This window comes from Rhamphochromis sp. 'chilingali', assembly GCF_963969265.1.
Source record: "Rhamphochromis sp. 'chilingali' genome assembly, chromosome: 3".
NCBI lineage: Eukaryota > Metazoa > Chordata > Actinopteri > Cichliformes > Cichlidae > Rhamphochromis > Rhamphochromis sp. 'chilingali'.
Genome location: NC_137931.1, coordinates 40,449,571 through 40,467,650, shown reverse-complemented (window position 1 = coordinate 40,467,650; position 18,080 = coordinate 40,449,571). Strand labels below are relative to the sequence as shown.

Here is an 18,080-nt window from a genome sequence, read left to right as displayed (position 1 = left end):
TATATATATATATATATATATATATATATATATACACATATATATTGTTTAAAAATTCAGTGAAAAGACTAAAACCAGCAATGTCAAGATTACTGCTTTTTAAACTTCATCTATGGAACTCAATTCCAAGTCACATGAATCCTACCAAGGATATAAATGAATATATCCCTCATAAATAAATCACATATGCAATAATTTTCCTAAACAGCTGGGCAAAAATTAACATGTGAATGTGCAGCTTTCAGTTTTCAGCTGTGGGATACTAAACAATGGTGCTCTCCTAAGTGCATAAGGCATCAGGATGAAGTATGTGGGATTGAGTAAAAATAGATTAGTGTCTATGTTCATTTTAATAAATGCACATGGAGCCAGTGCAGCAGCCTAGCTCACAGATACAGATGGAAATATCTCAGGAAGTGGGCTTACATGAAATTTTAAACAGACATTTGTGAACCCCTCATTTACCATGTTTCTCCTCTTTATCATCATTGTGTGACTTTTTTTGGTTTTGGGGGTCTTTTGGTAAAAATATAGACATTTACCAGATGTTTCCCTTTTTTTTTTACACTTCTGATTTGTAGTTGATGAGTTACATTTTGATAGGATTCTGTTGGCAAGCAAACGCAGCTTTATCAATCTGTAGTATCATCAGAGCATATTTATCCACTCCACCTCAGTGTGCTCACGTAACATCCTTCTCTGCCTCCTCACAAATCACCTCACACACAAATCAGGATCACCTGAAAACACATCTGCTCCCATTTTCTTTACCCAATCACTCTTCTTTCCATTGCACCCCCCCCCCCCCCACACACACACACACACACACGCGCACACACAGACTTATGACACTGAGATACTTATAAACAAAGAGGGTATTGTTGCACAATTCTTGTTTCTTCCATAGTTATGTCAGTAAATTAAGACCTTGTTTCTTTATAGGTGTTTATAAGAGAATCAAATGTGTTAGTATTACAGCATATCAGTGTGATGAAGCGCTGGATGTAAAGCTCAAACGCACTGCACGCGCCCTGTTGAGCTCATTGTACCTTCTTACTTTTCCCAGACATATCTGGTAACTGAATGCCACTCATTCCCTCTGACTCATGCCCTACCTCATCAGCCATCACCAGCCCACTGTGCACAAACTCAGCCCTGGGCTTTAATGAAGATAATGCTGAAAGCATGTCTGAGAGGCCAAATAAAGGCCCTCGTGAACAGTTCACAAACCTCGAATCAGCCCTCTGATACGAGGCTGACCCCTGCAGGAACAGAGGGGAATCAATGTGTGGTTGACACCGAATAAAGTGTGTTGTTTCTGTGATGTTTGTTAAAAGAGGATAAAGTCTGAAAATGTAGGTCTTGGAAATAACCACCAAAGTCATGAAAATGCAGAACAAATACTTACTTCTCTGTTTTTTGGTAAAATGGTGGAATAATAATCTTCGCCTGCTTTTGTCCCAGAGTGCTGGAGTGATGCGAGTCCAACCTGTGCATCTTTTCTGGGAACAGACTGTCTACATCAGTCAGAGTCCATCAGGCTCAGTTTCTGTCACTCACACACCCTCACACTCAAACTGTGAGTGTCATCTTCTATCAGTTTTCCGTCTCAAGGCACACATGAGAAGAGGAAGGCAAACCTGCCAGACATCAAATCTGGACAACCTGTTCTCCTCCAAATCTCTCAGGTAACTTTCCACCTCACTGCAACAGAACCTACAGACTAATGCAGATCTCTTTTCTCTGTCTCTTTGCCTCTCAAATGAAGCCTTATCAGCAACTGAACATTTATATTTAAATGTTTCTTACGTTACCTCTCATTCTTTTTTCCTCTATTCCCCCCTTTCTTTTATTTATTCAATTTGTCTGTGATTAGTGGTGGAATTTATATAATTAAAAAATTGTGTGTTTAAATATGCATCTGTGCAATTATGGGCATAGTTTCAATCTCACTTTCCCACTTCTTCCTGCCCACTCTCGTGACCTGACACCTTGCAGCACACACAGCCAACTACACATTGCACCGATGATTAATTTACATTTCAATTACAAATTAATATGATTCATTGCCCAGAGCCATTGGCATCCATGTTAATTAGGAAGGGTAAACAAAGAGAGGCTGCATTAAAATGGACTGAACAGTGCCGTGGCACACTGGATGTAATCTGACTGATTTGAATGTAATCAGATGTACTTGAAAGTTAAAATAGAAACACAGACCCGACTCTCTAATTTCAGGCCGTTGTGCCATCAAAGCAACTGTCTGGCTTCGTGATTGCATAAGCTATAAAGACCTGCTCAATAATGCATGGTCAAACTAGACATGAGAAGTCTGACGGAAAACCTTACCTCAACAAGCTGTGTGATGTCTGGCCAAAGACTGGACACTCCAGAGACAGGACAACAGGCTGGAGGACAACGTGTGTTTGTTGTCATATGGTTGGGATCTAAATGTCTTTACAGTCACAGTGGAGGGACTTAAAATTAAATCATAATATATTTAATGTGAGAATTAATTTCATGTTCAGGTGATGTCAAGACTGAGTGTGTGTGTGTGTGTGTGTGTGTGTGTGTGTGTGTGTGTGTGTGTGTCAGGGAGATAAAGAAGTAAAAATAAATTTTCACAACACAATTTTCAGTCTTACTCTTCTAGAAGGAAATAATGACTGTAATTAGGAAGCATAAAAATCCCACGTTTTAAAAATATGACACTAATTTCAAACATTTCACTGTTACATCATAAAAGAGTGACTCTCGTGGGTACTACCTTGTTTCAGCCACCCTTGCACTTTGCTTCCAGCATGCTGGCGTGAAAAAGGGTCATTAGCATCCAAGTCCCTCCTCTCACAGGAAGAAAGCAGCATTAAACTTCCTGGAGCGTTAACTTTTGTTGAACGGTCTTCCTGCTTTTAGAAGCTGCTCAGCAAAGTAAAAGACAAGCATGACAACAATCCTCTGCAGACTGACAGGGCCGAGGTGCTTATTGTGGAGATACGGGGCTTTGATTAAGAGGGAAACTCACAGCCGAACTTCCCATGTGATTCCGCAGGGAGGAGCGCGACTCCTGGCCGGCGGCGGTCGGCCTCTGACGGGATACAGTCGCGCACAAAGCCGCAGGCAGCACACTGAGGCGGCGGCTGCCGTAGAGGTGGATTTAAAGCGGTTAGAGGGGAAAGACGATGGTAGGGGCACTTTTTGCACAACAGTATGATGATAACACGAAAGTTTGCAGAAACATATTTTTGTGTTTGACATCTTCTCAACGCTTTAGTCTCACGGAACCCCTCGCAAATGTCAAATTTCTGTGCTTACTTGCTGTCTGGTGACGACTGGTCGATAACTCCCACAGGTTATCGTATTTCTAGATTACTGTTGAAACGGGCGGTTGTGTTGAAGGACATTAATTTCTTCTCATGAATTCAAACTGTACTTTTTAACATGACAAGGAGACTTCACATAAATGAAATATGGAGACTCTTAAATAAATCAGTAATTAGGTTATATATCAACACCGAGCTCCAGTACTGTTTTATTACTGATTAGCAGAACAATTGTTTAAGTATAGATGCATAACGCGTTACTGTTTATCAGAACTACCAGTAAACATTTATTTAGGCGTGTAGTAAGAAAGTAACCACATTCTGCTGGGAGTTGAAAAGTAGTGCCCCCCCTTATTTCTTTAATTTTGCACGAAGTTTTAAATTTCTTCACTGACTAAATCATTAATTTGCTACTCTTAATACATTTTAATTCGAGTTATGTGTTTAATGCATAGCAATGTGTATTTTTAATAAGTTTCATGCGCACAAGCAAGCCATTTTCGCATTGTGCGAACATATTTTTATGTAGCTTTATTGTTTCCATGTTTATTTTGTATGTTCGACATTATTTTTACACATGTCATGTGTCAGGTTAAAGGAGCACATTTTAATCAGAGTGTAGCATCAAGTCAGTTAAACTTCTGGGATATTGATCTGGTCATTTACAGGTGGAGGTCACTAGCAGTTTCTTCCCTTCTCATCTTTCCTGACTTTTTTCCCCATTAGTTTTGCATAAGGCTAGGGTCAGTGTCACCACTGTTAGCATGAGCAATACCTGCACCCTACAGAGGTGGCACAGGTAGTGCAAATCCTCCAGGATGGTATAACAATATTGCTAGAAGGGTTGCCTTGTCTCCCAGCACAGTCACAGGAACATGGAACTGATTCCAGGAAACGAGCATATACTTTAGGAGAGCTGGACAGGGCCATAGAAGTCTTTAACTCATCAGCAGGACTGATATCTGCTCCTTTATGCAAGGAGGAACAGGATGAGCCCAACAGATTGACCAACAGGAGGCCAATGGTGTGAATATCTCTGGCCAAGCAATCAGAAATAGACTTTATGAAGGTCAGCCTCCTCCAGTGGGCTCTGTGTTCACTGCCCAGCACCGTGGAGCCCAGTAGGCAGGTCCACCAGTGGCATCCTGTGCTTGTCACAGATGATAGCAGGCTCACCCTGAGCACAAGTGACAGACATGGGAGGGCCTGGAAAAGTCGCGGTGAACATTATGCTGCCTGTAACATTGTTTCAGGCCATCAGTAGATGGTAGCATATCAGTAGATATATCCCACAAGAATCTGATGAGTTTCTTTAATTTTCTTTTAACAGCAGAGTATTTTAACACGTATATGTGAGCGTTTTAGGTTTCAACTGGCTTTTGTTACAAATTAAATATTTTTGTTTCAGGATGTTTTACGTATTAGGCCTACTACGTGTCTTCCAGACTAAGGTGACTTTAGAAAGCCGATTCCATGGTTTGATACTCTTGATTTCCATCATGGTCATGGTGGAAATAAATAGTTAATGAACCCACATTTTTACTGAATTGTAAACGGCATGTTTATAAAAACTCAGCAAGATTAATTTCTAGCTGTTGCCCTTTATTCCTGTTGTTGCTTTCTTTTCCTCAGGGATCGTAGAAGTGTTGATGTGCCGGCACAAAGCCAGAAATGCTCTCGGCAATGTGTTTGTGTCACAGGTAAGCAGACTTCCACGTCTTTCTCTCTCTCTCTCTCTCTCTCTCTCTCTCTCTCTCTCTCTCTCTCACACACACACACACACACACACACACACACACACACACACACACACACACACACACATACATTAAACACATATGCAGCAGCCACTGAGACATGATGACGTGTGTGTGTGCAGATGAGGAAGGTGGTTTCCACTCTGTACAATGACTCAGCGGTACGTGTGGTTATCTTCAGGAGTTTAGTGCCGGGCGTTTTCTGTGCAGGTGAGTGATCTCTGGTGCCAGGAAGGTGTGATCAAAGTGTGCAGTAATGATGTGTGACCATGTGCGTTATGATTTATGGTTAGGTGCCGATCTGAAGGAGAGAGCTCTGATGAACAACTCTGAGTCTGATCTGTTTGTTCACGGCCTGCGCTCCCTCATGACTCAAATAGGTAAAAAAACCAACAAAAAAAACCCATTAAGGTTGAGTGATTAGTCAGTCTTTTTTTCAAGCTAAATGTGTTTATCCATTTGTAAACTTTGCTCACTTTGTTTCAATAACCTGGCAGCATTGTTGCCCACGCCGACCATCGCAGCGATGGATGGAGTTGCACTGGGAGGTGGATTGGAGTTAGCCTTGGCCTGTGACCTTCGCGCTGCTGGTGAGTGACCTCTGAACCTTCACCTGTCAACTCCGAATCGGATCTGCTTTCTTTCTTCCGGTGATGCTAATCAGGTTAGAAAGGGGATGTCATGTTCCCTTTACAGCTGTCACTAATCCACTCATATCAGATCAGTGGTGGAGAATAGCAGTTTCAACATGGGATCATTTCTCTTCATTGACAATTTCCTCATTGGACACACAGGATTCCCCGGGGGGGGGGGGGCGGCAAAAAATAATCTTAGAGCGCAGAAAACGTTTCTGAAAAGATTTCAAAATACTGTGTATTTTAAAAGTTTCCATTATATGTAGACTGACGTAAAAAAATTTTATTTTACTATTTAGTTTAAATGAATATATGTTGGACTATTCACACAATATTTACACAATTTCAGCTATCACAGTTAATGAACAGGTAATTTACTGAAACAATATCTTCTAAAATGAAACAAAACTTTCCCAACTCTTTATAAGTAACTTAGGGGGAAATTAAACTGTCAGCTTTTAAACAGCTTTGAATAAATGTAAATGTGTTATATACACAATGGTCAAGCTAAAAACATACTCCTGAGACGATGGAGCTCTAATGATCTGTTGATGAGCTTGGGGACTAATGAGGCCACATCTGCCCAGCTGTTCATGCGTTTGAACCTTCATGTGATTGGTTATATTAGGCGCAGCAGCTCAGTGATTGGTTGAGCACAGATGAGCTGGGTGAGCAGGTGTTTGTGTCAATTGCTCTGACAGAGACATCAGTCAGATTTTACACTCTCTCCAGCTTAATGGCACTTAGACCTTCAACTGTCCTCTGTTTGTGTGTGTATGTGTGTTGCAGCAAATTCGGCACAGATGGGTCTTATTGAGACGACACGGGGGCTGCTCCCAGGGGCGGGTAAGACGAACAGAGGTCACTGAAATGACCCTGAACTGCACTGACTGTATGTAAATAGAGATAAAGCAGCTGTGATAAGTTGACCTTGAGGTGGTTTGTCCTGCAGGGGGCAGTCAGCGTCTGCCACGGATGATCGGTGTCACTCTGGCCAAAGAGCTCATTTTCACAGGTAGTAATTCAGAAATATTGATGTGATTTTAGTGGCACTGAATGCTCATCAGTGAGCAAGGATTTGGTGTGTCACTGTCTCTCCTTGTCTGTTATCAGGCAGGCGCGTGGGAGGGCAGACAGCTCTGGAAATGGGGCTCATAAACAGAGTAGTAGAACAGAACCAGACAGGAGACGCTGCCTACAGAGAGGCACTCAGCCTGGCCAGGGAGATACTGCCCCAGGTTAGAGTACAAACACACTTTTCATGCCGCTAAAGCTCTGATACTGCTGCATCTCTCCTCCTTCAGGCAGGGGGATCTGCTCCCTTTCCCCTTTCTCTGGATGCAGTGGAAGGGGAAGAAACAAAAACAATGCATTTCTTTTTTCCTTTCTTCCGTCTTGTTTTTTTTTTTTCCTCTTCCCACCTTCCCTCTCACCATCTCCCTCTGCTTGTCCCTCTCTCCAGGCCTCTGTCGTTCCATATATCTTTCACTCCAGTTCAGATGCCCACAGTCAGTGGGGTTAGAGTGGCAGTCAAGTGGAGAAATGGACCACAAATAGCACCATACACTATCACATTTTCCAACACATTTATGCTCGACTTAGCATGGATTGATTGATTAACAGGATCTTGCACTGAATCAAAGTGAGGGAGCACAGAGGAAATAATAAGAGGGTGTAGATCTTTATTTTGGCACTTCTGTTTTCCTGGAATTTCTAAGACAAATGTACTGCTGCTTGCATGTGATTAAACTGTAAAGAGTTCCTCCAGTTAAATTTCTGTAGAAATGCATTGCTCACATTGATTGATCAACAGTTTAATATTTTTGATTCTGTCTCTCAAACTTAAATTTTTGAACAAAAAATAGAATAAACAACAAGATAAAGGGACGTCAGTGGTAGAGTGAAATAAAGTAGCTAAGAATCAGAGACAAAAACGTAAAGGAAGGTGAGCATTTTTGTGTCAATCATTGTTTATATTCCAAAGGTCCTATATTTAAAGTAGAGCCAATCCAGGTGGTTTGGGCACCTGATTAGGATGGAAGGAGATAATACCATCGGCATCTAACCCTTTTTGTTTCTGTTGCTCAGGCTCCTATTGCAGTGCGGATGGCTAAAGAGGCAATGAACAGAGGCTTGGAGGTACATTATGAATCCCAGATCTTCTTTAAAGGTCTTTACATCAGTGAATTTAGTGACTGTTCTTTCTTCCAGGTTGATATCGGTTCAGCAATGGCGATAGAGAGGATGTGTTATGCTCGAGTAAGTCTTCCACTTCTTGTTTATGATTTCCGAAACACTTGTTTTAATTTGGCATAATTGTTGTGGTTCAGGAATTTTCTTTTGAGCTAAATTCTAAGGCAACCCAACACATAGCTGATGCTGAGGCTGTTATAAATTAAATTCTAGTCGGGCCTAGCTTTGACATGAACCTTCTGATGCTCGCTCCACTTAAATCATCATTTACTTGTCCTCTCTTTATAGGTCATCCCCACACGGGACCGACAAGAGGGTATGGCAGCCTTCATAGAGAAGAGAGCTCCGCAGTACACTGGGGAATAAACTCCTTTGAGCTACTGGATTTCTTTGTCGTACCGACATGTGAACACAGAAGCACACTGCTTTCTGTAGCCCGATGTCAGATAAACAATTAACATCTATTGATTGTCTTTGTGACTCTCAGCCGGTGCCAGTACATTAATTTAGGCCATGCAAGTGCTCAATAGTGGCCACTTGCTTTTGTGACTCAGGATCAGACTGACAAGTGCAGATTGTTTATAATTTGTTATATTTGATGCTTTATCAGGAACAAGGTCATCTTTGAAATGAAACTAAATAAATAAAAAAAGACAGCACATGGGTCATCTCCAGTTTTATGGCAATGTACATTCTTTATTTCTAAATTTGAAAATGCGATTCTGAGCAGCAACATGGCACAATCACAGCAGACATACAGTACCTTGACTTTCTGCATCTTCCAATGGATTAAAACGCTTGTGGAAAAAACTAAGAACTGGCCTTTTATGCAGGGCGATATTCAACCAAACTACACGACTTTGGCGGAAAAACCCCCCAAAAGTTCTGTCATCTAAGACTATCCTTGTGGAAACACTATTAGCCTGGGACACATGCGTCATTAAGTATCATTTTGGAGCCTAATGTTCTATATTTATCTATATAACCATACATCCAGTAATCTTTTCAAGTCTCCTGACCTGTCACTGGCATTCCTGCCAAACAAATTTATCTCCAATTATTTAGAAAGTGTTATTTATCAAAGTGTTTCAGCAAAAGTTTTGCATTTTGAGAATAAACTTTGACCAGAAAAATCACCTCCATTCTGGCAGTCAGTGGTCACTTTCCTACCTTTAGTTTGTGGATTAAGGGAATCGACTTTATTCTCAAAATGCAAAAATAATTGTACTTTATTCTGCTTCATGTCTCCTCAGTACTCTTTCCTAGTTATGTGTTGACAGCATAGTAAATGACAAGGCCTGCAATAAGAGATGAACAACAAAAATGTAGCCAGTCTCATAAGCTGTAACAGCAAGTCTAAACGGCAGAAGCATAACTGTTAAAATAGCAGCCTGTAGGATGCAGACATCACACGGCCGGTCACTTTCAGAACAGAGAAATGCCTTTAAATAATTTAAATGTTTCCACGCTATTGTTGTATAAACAGTTTTTCTTCCCTTTGTTCAATCAGATGGAACTGAAAAACATACAGTAGAATAATTTCCATGCAATCACTCCTAAACAACGACCCCCCCCCCCCCCCCTTCAGTATCCTTATGTACAAATACATACACTCTTTGAGATGCAGACACTTGTACAAGCGCATATATGCACACATGCTCACACTGAAGTGCTGTCTGTCTTAAAGACACTCAGATGCATAACAAAAAACATACTTATATATAAATATATACACAAGTTTCTCAAAGAGAAAACAGATGTGACTCACTGCAAATGTACACCTATCCTCACTATGCTGGCCACATCATTATTGCCATTTGTGTCCAGGAAAGTATATTTGGACGTAAACAGACACATGTGACTGTAGTACTCAGCTTATCATGTAAATTGTCCTCGTGAGCTTTCTGCACTGCTGGCTCTGCCACCAAGCGGATGGATTTAGGGCTCCCCAATGTTTAGAAAATTTAAAGAAAAAAAAAATGCAATCGAGTTTCTCAAAAAGATGATTTCTCTATAATTTAGTTTATCGTGTTTGAATGTTTGGAACGCCCGAACCCACTGAATACACCCTCGGCAAGCGTCCTGTCACATCAAATCAAAGGCGTTAGCTGATAAATAACTAAATGACGAGTAGAGCAGCAGTAGTATTGCAGACCCAGAGGCGGGGGTTTCAGTGAACTGAGCACTGCCATAAACAAACAAGCAGGCATTCCTAAAACGAACAGTATAAGCATTCAGACAAACCCTAACCCCCATGCTTGAGCTCAGGGCGATGGCATGCGTAAATTTAAGAGCTAATCAACCAGTTCAGACATCCATAGTACTCTGTAACATATGAGGGTATCAGGGTATCGGTCCTCAGTTGAGCTTTGGGGAATTATTCCCAAACTGAGATTTGTAAGTGTGCACTGACATATTTCGGGTTAAAAAAACAACAAAAAACAATTCCTCTTGATACCAAAAGCTGACTGAAAAAGGCCCAAACACAAATTCATGATTTGATTTGAGCTCTAGTGACAGACAGTTTATCATAATTTACTTTTTTCTTATTTTTTGATAAGCACACAGAGAAATGGTTTTTTAAAGAGAAAAAAGCGAGAAAATAAATAAGGTTACTCTGTGCAAAGAACTGCAATGCCTCTGTCCTTAATTCAGTTTACATTTTTAGAGATTCTTGTAAGTCCATGTTTGTGTGTGAGATATATTCTCACACACACAAACACACACGTGACCACCACCTCCCATCCACGGTGGGACCCAGCTTAATTTCCTCTTCTTCACCAGAGATTCGGATTTTCTGAAAGAGAATGAAAGCATAATCAATCTTCAACCTCTGCGAGGGTGAGCTAGCTGCTGATCATGCCTTACCTCTGTGAGGTTACTGCGGCGGTGGGCGGCGACTTGTGTGTGTGTGTAGTGGCTGGCCGGTGCGAGCTCTGTGGCGCTGTAGGCTCTCTAGTATGCTCCCAGCCAGCAGTTTGACGTCTCTGTGGGTCTGTGGGTGTTTGTGAACATGCTCCAGCTGCTGCAGACCACCCTCCTCCAACAACATGCTGCAATAGCGAGAAGCTGCACACACAGAAGTATCCACAAGAGGTTTGAGTAGGTGAGGCATCACATTAAGCTAGAATAACCTTTGGTTTTATTTTTGCATGGATCTGTGTCTCACCGTTCTTGCTACAGACATGTTGCATTGCCCAGGCTGCCCACAGCTGGACACCAGGGGTGTGAAAACACTCCAGTAGGGGAAAGAAGGGGTTAAATGACCTAAAGAAGGGAAGAAAATGACAATTATTGTGTGACGGGATTAAAATGGGAAGCAGAGCCTTCAGCCATCGCGTCCCTTACAGGTAGAACCAGCTACTCAAAAGTGGGAGAGACGGGCACCATCTGTAATTTAAGATCAAGCTTAAAATGCTCATTTTTGATAAACACTATGGTTAGGACTGGATCAGGTGACCCTGAACCATTCCTTTGTTATGCTAGACTCTGGAGGCTGGGATGTACTACGCACTTGTCCCTAATGTCTTACATTAAACCCACATTATACTGAAATGTCACTATGACTATTGCCATTTAATTTTGCTTACACTTGCTTACAGTTTTGTGCTTTACCTTGTTTGTAATTTATCATCTCTGTGTGCACCTTTTTTTTTTAATCTATTTTGTCTGTCTCAGGATAAAGGATGCCCGATTCTACTAGAGGTCTTTTAGAGTTTAAAGGCGGTTTCCCCCCCACTGTCATCAAATGCTTCAATTTATTGGTTTGTAGGGTCTTGGCGTTATAATATTAGGTGCCCTGAGATTACAGGATTTGTCTCCAAATACATTAAGGAAAAACAAAAAACAAAACATTGAACTGAATGTAACGTATTAACATGAGGTTTGGAAGATTTGGCTCTGAGATCTATAAATTTGAGATTTTGCTGACACAATAGTTAGCATAGTCGCCTCTCGGCAAGAAGGTTTCCTGTTTTGGCATCCTTTTTATAATACTCCATCATTATTGAATAGAAGCTGTATCTCACCTGTAGGCCACCATTTCACACTCTGGCGGGGGCCACTTCATAATGACAGCATGCTGCACAGACACACAAACGCATCACGCTAAAAACCAACATTTCCAATAACTGTATTTATGCACAAGAGTTCTCATTAAGCTTGCTTATTCCTACCAATTGCTCAAGCAGTGAGGACCGAAGACTGGGGCTGAGCGCCCAGGCCTCTTTTCCTCGTGACGTCAGATGTGCAAGGATGCCTGCAGCGAAGTAGCTGACCTCCACTTCCGGGCTGTGCAGCAGACTGCTGATGTGGTCCAGAAACCCCTGCACCATGAGCTCTCCATGCAGCTCCCCAACCTCTGCTATGTTGTTCTACAACAATCAAAAGGCGAGCAGGGAATAATGATTCCTTAATTTTGTTAACGCATTCCAGATTCAGTTTAGCTTCGGGATGAAAAAAAGAGAAGTAAACTCACCAAAAGCCCGAGAACCTTCTGCTGAATAGAAGATTCATTGGGGAACGACTGCAGATAAAGAGAGGGGGAGGTAGGGATAAAAACAACAGTGAGTCATCTTGCCCCGAAGCCATGTGTACTTATACGGAGGAACACATCATTAAGTGTGATGATGAATTCCTATAGAAATCTGCTTAAATTTGTTCTGTATGTAGCATTGCCTGTTTTCTTTACATGTTCACATAATTTCCATGTACCTCTAGAACTTTAATGAAGAGATCTAGCCCCTGGTTTTCGATAAAATGGCGGCAGGTTGTTGGCGATTCATCAGTGAGGTTCCAGAGTGCACTCAGTGTAAATTTGAGGGTGGCATCCACCACGCCCTGAGTTGCCTTCTGACGCACGATGTGGAGCAGTTGCTGCAGGGCAGAGAGAATGCATTGTACTGAAAATCAGCCTTTTTTCGATAAATGAGTAAAGGCAGATGAAAGTCATCCAAGATTAAAAAACAACAACAACAAAAGAACAACTCAAAACATACTTTCACGATAAACAGCTCTGCTCCCAGCTGGGCCGTCTGCTCTGTGGATAACTGCAAAAAAGCAAATGTTGCAGCACTCAAAGAAAATACCCTACAGATGTACTTTCAATGCATGAATAACCGCATATGTGGTACTAATACAACACCAAATGTACCTTAGCAGCGAGTATGGAAATGATTGCCACAGCCATCCTCTGCATGTTTTGATCTTCGTGGTTGCAAAGCCACTGCATGACCAGTTTGGCAGCTTCAAACCTTTAAACAGTAAAAGGAAGCAGAGCATTTTAAATTCTACCTTTACTGAAAATGTGTTACGTCACAAACCGAGAATTACGAATTAACTTTGATCACATTTTGGCATGTTTATAGTTAAAATCTTTGACAACCTTTAAAAAAAATGAAAATTAAAAAATTAAAAAAAAAAAAAAAAAAAAAAAAACTAATAACAAAATGATCAATATTTACACAACAAATGTGGTGTTTCCCACCTGTTGAATGGAACTTCTTGCAAAATGCGATCACTGCACAGAGACAGCAAGCAGTTTTTCTGCAACTATAAAAAGAGAAAACAGCCATGATTGCAGAACCTAAAAGCTATCAGACTGCTGCTCCTGCTGCTCCTATGTTTTTATCTTCTTATCAGTTCTGTTTAGTCACAATAGGCTGGTTAAATATTATATCTGACTTAGAGCCTGTGCAGGAAAATATAATGGAAAATGAATAAATAACAGTGCTCACAGATAAACTGCATTTTCAAGCTTACAACAATAGGAGAAACATTAATTCCGCATGCAAACATGTGAGCTAGTTTAGAAAGCATATGCTAAATCCTTTTTTTTTTTCCTCTTGACTTTGTGGACAGTCTCTTTAGTGGACGACATGGGGAAAATACACAGTGAAAAACAACAGAACTAACAAAGGTTCTTTTGGACACTCCCTTATTTATAAAAGGTCACCACAGTGGATGGATACAGATATTTGTTTTTTTAAAATGCTGGATTCCCATCACAACCTTTCAAGGGATATTTGTCCCTTGTCTGAAACATCCAACAGAGGAAATGTTTGACATAAAAACACAAGAAGTAACGTTCAAATCATATTTCTAAGAATTATAGTGTAGATATTATTTATTATTGTAATTTGAACCACTCTCTCACACAATCTAAGTCTTACTTTACTATTCTTTAATTACCCCATTTTTATTTTTATTTTTTTTTTATATAAGAGCAACATTTCTTGTACTATCACACAGCATAAGTTCTACTCACTATGCACCTGTGGCACTTTAACTGTGTTGTTTATTTACTGTGGACTCATTTTTATTTTTTATTATGCTTCTATAGATAAAGTATCCATCTATCTATAAAAACTGCCTATTCAGCATGTGGCTAAAACACAACACAACCTCAACTGTACATCATCACAACACTGAACAGTTATCGCACAAAGCACGTTTCCCCCATAATTTTAGAATAAAATGTGTATCGCTTAACAAATCCTTTTGTCCAATATCCAGCTGTGCACGTCACTTCCTATAATGGTTCATTTCTACTTGTGACCAGATCCCTGCATTTGTTTCCATTCCAGGCTGTATTGATTTGGAAATCTTGTTACTGAGGAACAAACAAACATAACGTTACGCAGTGCACTATTTACTTGTGTTTTGTAAAAAAAAAGGGAAACTACTTATTGTGGTTGTGGGAAGTTCCTCAAATCTTTCTAAATTTCATATTGTCGCAACACTCACAGGCGTTACCAAACGACCCAGCTAACACAGTGTTCTCCAAAGCTGACACGCTCCTGCCACTACCCTCAAGAATACTGGACTAAAACTGTGCTTGCCTTTAAACTTGATTTCTTACTTTTGTTTAACACATCTATCTGACAACTTAGTTGACCAAGTTTGATTTATTATTAATGTATGCAGAATCAGGTTGTGAGAGTGAATGTAATAATGTCTACTGTATAAACAGGCAACAAAAAGAAAAAAAATTGGCTATAAAATCCATGTAGAGCAACGACAATCTTGATGCTTTTAAAATGGAAAAACTTTGTGCCCTTTAAAAAGATTTATAATCTATAATTATAATTTCCAATTTATCCTTATTAGCTGTTATTTTTTTGGTAAATGACCATTTCATCCTCTATGTTACGAGTTACAAAACCCACACATTTAAAATCAAGAAATCCACTAATGTGTGAAAGGAAAATTGTGTCAGTGAATGCCATTATAACATGCAAAGAGCTATTTTCTGAGAAACTGTGACATAATGGACAAAAAAAGAGAAGAAGAAGAAGAAGAAGAAGAAGAAAGAAGAATTCTCTGTGCAGGTAAACTGTATCAGTCAATTGCAACCTGCTAAATAAAATCTATGTTATAAACTAACTGTTTATTGGGAATGAGCAAAAGCAGCCAGGCATGAAGCTACCTGCTGGTGGTTGGGGAAAGTCCTCATGGCTTCCAGTAGAAGCTGAGTGACGGTGCTCAACAGTCGAACTGGCATCCCTGCTGCCAGGTCCTGCTTCGTCAGGTTGAACACACAGGCGCTCGCAGCTAGCTGGACATTCAGAGTGGACGGATGATTCTTCATTCCCAAAACTACCAGCTATTTAAAAAAAAAAAAAAAAAAAAAAAACACAGAAAGAGGAAGAAAAAAAATTCAAGAAACAGGAAGTCGAGAATGATGAGTAACTAAACTGTGCAGAGATACAATGGTAGTATAGTGCTTCTTCACTTAAGGAGGATATCTGTGGCTGACAAAGGGACCAATTAAGATTAAGACATTATGTGCACTACTTAACCATGATATGATGCTATAATTTCTTTTAAAGATTAAGTAAAATAATAACTTAATAGGTTCAAGGATAATGTGTTTACCTTTAGGATGTCAGGCCTTGGCTTCTCCATGACATGAGTGAGGCTAAACAGATGAAAGAGAGCTTCTCTCACAAAACCTTCTCTCTCACTGTAGCGCCGCAGTGCCTCACAGATCTGAGTCTCATTAGCTTCTCCAGTCACCTGATGGCACACAGAAGATACTTGAGCAAACCTGATGTTTTCACTTTTTGTTTAGTGCCCATTTATGATCATTCTATACCTACCTTTAGATTTCCTTCTCCTGATAGGAAGTCTGAAAAACCAGCATCTGTGGCCAGAAGTCCCACAAAGGTCATTCCTGGCCTCTCTTCAACAAATGCCTTAACAGCTGCATCTGTCACCTGTAACATTCACAGATATAAGAAATTACTCGACTTTAAAATATGTGTGCTTTGACTGCGGTTTAACCAAGAAACAAATAAAAATATTAAAGCAGATGAACACACCTGTTTCCTCCCTGAGACATCTAAGGAAACAAGGGCGGGCAGAATCCCTGGCTGTCCGAGAAGTTGACGAGCCACGTCAGAGGTAAATTGTTTATCATCACTAATGTCCAGGTGCTGCATGTGCAAAGGTTTACACACACACAAACAGGCATGGCTTATAAAACCTCAGAGATGGAGTTTTCTTAAAATGTTTTTGAAAAAAAACCAAAACAAAAACAGAGAAACAGGTTTAATACTAGACACACAATCAAACCACTAACCTGCAATACATTCAACTGGCCTATGACTCCCAGCAGCTGAGCAGTGCTCATCTCCAGCCTTTTCAACTGATGCAGTGTCAGTGAGCGCAGCCGCTCCTTCAGGCCCAGCAGCGGGCTCAGGTTTGTGACTGAAGTATTAGAAAGATCGAGGCTCTCCAGCCGAGGCAGGGAACACACATCGCCTAGCCCAGAGTCGTAGAAGTCTACATTAGCTAGAGAGAGGGAACGCAAGCCCTGGAGGGCACTGAAGCGATACCAGATTGGTTCCTCCAGAGAGGACATGGTGAGGCCTGTAAGGACAAGTCGCTGAAGGGACTCCTGCAGGGAGAAAGTTTAAATTACTTTCATACAGTGGAAAGAAAGGGCAGTTATCCACAAAAAACTGACACACTCTCATATTACCTGACAATATTTATTAGTGGCCAGCCCCTGCAGGATATCAGGAATGGTAAGGTCTGCATTGACCCGGGCAGCATCCAACTCCAGCAATCTGTGAGGGCACAGGGCTTTCTGGAAGGCCTCTGCAGAGATCCGTGCAGTACGGATGCAGGCCCGTCTCAACCGCAAGTATTCACAGTTCCGAAACACACCCACTGTGCTGTCGTTCAGCAGACCTATAGCAGAGTGAATTTATCTTTCGGAATCAAGCACAACCTTAAACAACACTGGCTTTTTACCCAGGGCAAGGATTTAGTTTACTGGCCATCAGTTTGAAGTGGCTTTCACTTCAAATATTTCCCCCAAGTGCAAGTTAAGATTTTTCATCCTCATGAGTATCATGGTGACCTTTTATGATCCAATGAATAATGTATGTGTGTAGAAACTAGAGCGCTAGGCTGCAGCAATACTCTGGACTATTCGTAAACGTCTTTAAAGGTTTACCTTCAGTGGCCATTTTGGCCAGGAGCTGGTCTGCCAGCTCCTGCGGGAAGAGTACAGCCTCCCTGAAACAGAAGGAGCCATCAGGGCGCTTCACGCAGAAACACTCCAGGTTTTGGCTCACATAGGTGAGGCACAGGTCTGTCAGAGCCGCTGGAGACGCCTCCTCCTGAAAACCAAGAGGTGTGTTGATGTGGATGCACCGAGTACAATTTTCTACAACTGTCAAAGCAAATAAATCACCTGAGACTTACCGTGTTTAGGAAACTGCAGGCCATGGCAAAGGCTTTAAAAGAAAATATATTTTAGCTTGTACAACCGAGACTTGTGATTATATAACCAGCCTGCTCGTCGTCTCGGACACCTCTTTCCCTTTCAATTTACAGTGTCCACCTGTGTGAGAGTCTGAGGAGCTGCTGATCACTCTAAGAGGTACCAGGAGAACGTGACGACGCACGAACACAACGGAGCTTAACAGAGAGCCAGCTAGCTAGCTCACTTGGTGTCTCGGTGGTAGAAAATCACCAGGCGAGCAAAAACGTCGAAAGCTTACGAATGAGGGGGAATTCATGTCGACCAGCTGCTGAAGCGACCGAAAGACTGAACCTAGAAACCTGTTTGGCATGTAATTTCCACTGTGAGCAGTTGGATCTATTTTTAACTAGAGCGACTAGACAGACAGTAAACAAAGGTCATAGCACCGGAAGTACATTAA

At 41.1% G+C, this 18,080-nt stretch overlaps 2 protein-coding genes across 2 annotated transcripts; one reads left to right on the top strand and one right to left on the bottom strand.

Annotated features, from left to right (window-relative positions):
- The first annotated feature begins 2,847 nt into the window (after positions 1 to 2,847).
- Positions 2,848 to 8,579, top strand: echdc2 (enoyl CoA hydratase domain containing 2). The gene is made up of 11 exons (XM_080879099.1): positions 2,848 to 3,182; positions 4,953 to 5,020; positions 5,200 to 5,287; positions 5,371 to 5,457; positions 5,575 to 5,667; positions 6,502 to 6,558; positions 6,665 to 6,727; positions 6,826 to 6,950; positions 7,801 to 7,851; positions 7,924 to 7,971; positions 8,194 to 8,579. Exons 1-11 carry the CDS (start codon positions 2,942 to 2,944, stop codon positions 8,269 to 8,271), a joined length of 999 nt encoding a protein of 332 aa, XP_080735225.1. The 5' UTR covers positions 2,848 to 2,941; the 3' UTR covers positions 8,272 to 8,579.
- A 1,176-nt stretch (positions 8,580 to 9,755) lies between these two features.
- On the bottom strand, positions 9,756 to 18,051 carry zyg11 (zyg-11 family member, cell cycle regulator). The gene is made up of 18 exons (XM_080879098.1): positions 17,620 to 18,051; positions 17,369 to 17,534; positions 16,889 to 17,100; positions 16,487 to 16,804; positions 16,227 to 16,340; positions 16,005 to 16,121; positions 15,781 to 15,921; positions 15,332 to 15,508; positions 13,391 to 13,455; positions 13,058 to 13,157; positions 12,903 to 12,953; positions 12,619 to 12,780; positions 12,383 to 12,430; positions 12,081 to 12,278; positions 11,934 to 11,986; positions 11,075 to 11,172; positions 10,774 to 10,974; positions 9,756 to 10,702 (listed from the first exon to the last, which is right to left on the bottom strand). The coding sequence occupies exons 1-17, from the start codon at positions 17,641 to 17,643 to the stop codon at positions 10,784 to 10,786; spliced, it is 2,235 nt and encodes a 744-aa protein (XP_080735224.1). The 5' UTR covers positions 17,644 to 18,051; the 3' UTR covers positions 9,756 to 10,702; positions 10,774 to 10,783.
- Positions 18,052 to 18,080: the final 29 nt, after the last annotated feature.

Coding starts and splice junctions, on each gene's coding strand:
- zyg11 (XM_080879098.1), bottom strand. CDS start 17,643: ATGGCCTGCAGTTTCCTAAACACG. Junction 17,535..17,619: donor CCTGCAGTTTCCTAAACACG/GTAAGTCTCAGG, acceptor CTTGGTTTTCAG/GAGGAGGCGTCTCCAGCGGC. Junction 16,805..16,888: donor CCACTAATAAATATTGTCAG/GTAATATGAGAG, acceptor TTCTCCCTGCAG/GAGTCCCTTCAGCGACTTGT.
- echdc2 (XM_080879099.1), top strand. CDS start 2,942: ATGACAACAATCCTCTGCAGACTGACAGGGCCGAGGTGCTTATTGTGG. Junction 6,951..7,800: donor CCAGGGAGATACTGCCCCAG/GTTAGAGTACAA, acceptor TCTGTTGCTCAG/GCTCCTATTGCAGTGCGGAT. Junction 7,852..7,923: donor CAATGAACAGAGGCTTGGAG/GTACATTATGAA, acceptor TCTTTCTTCCAG/GTTGATATCGGTTCAGCAAT.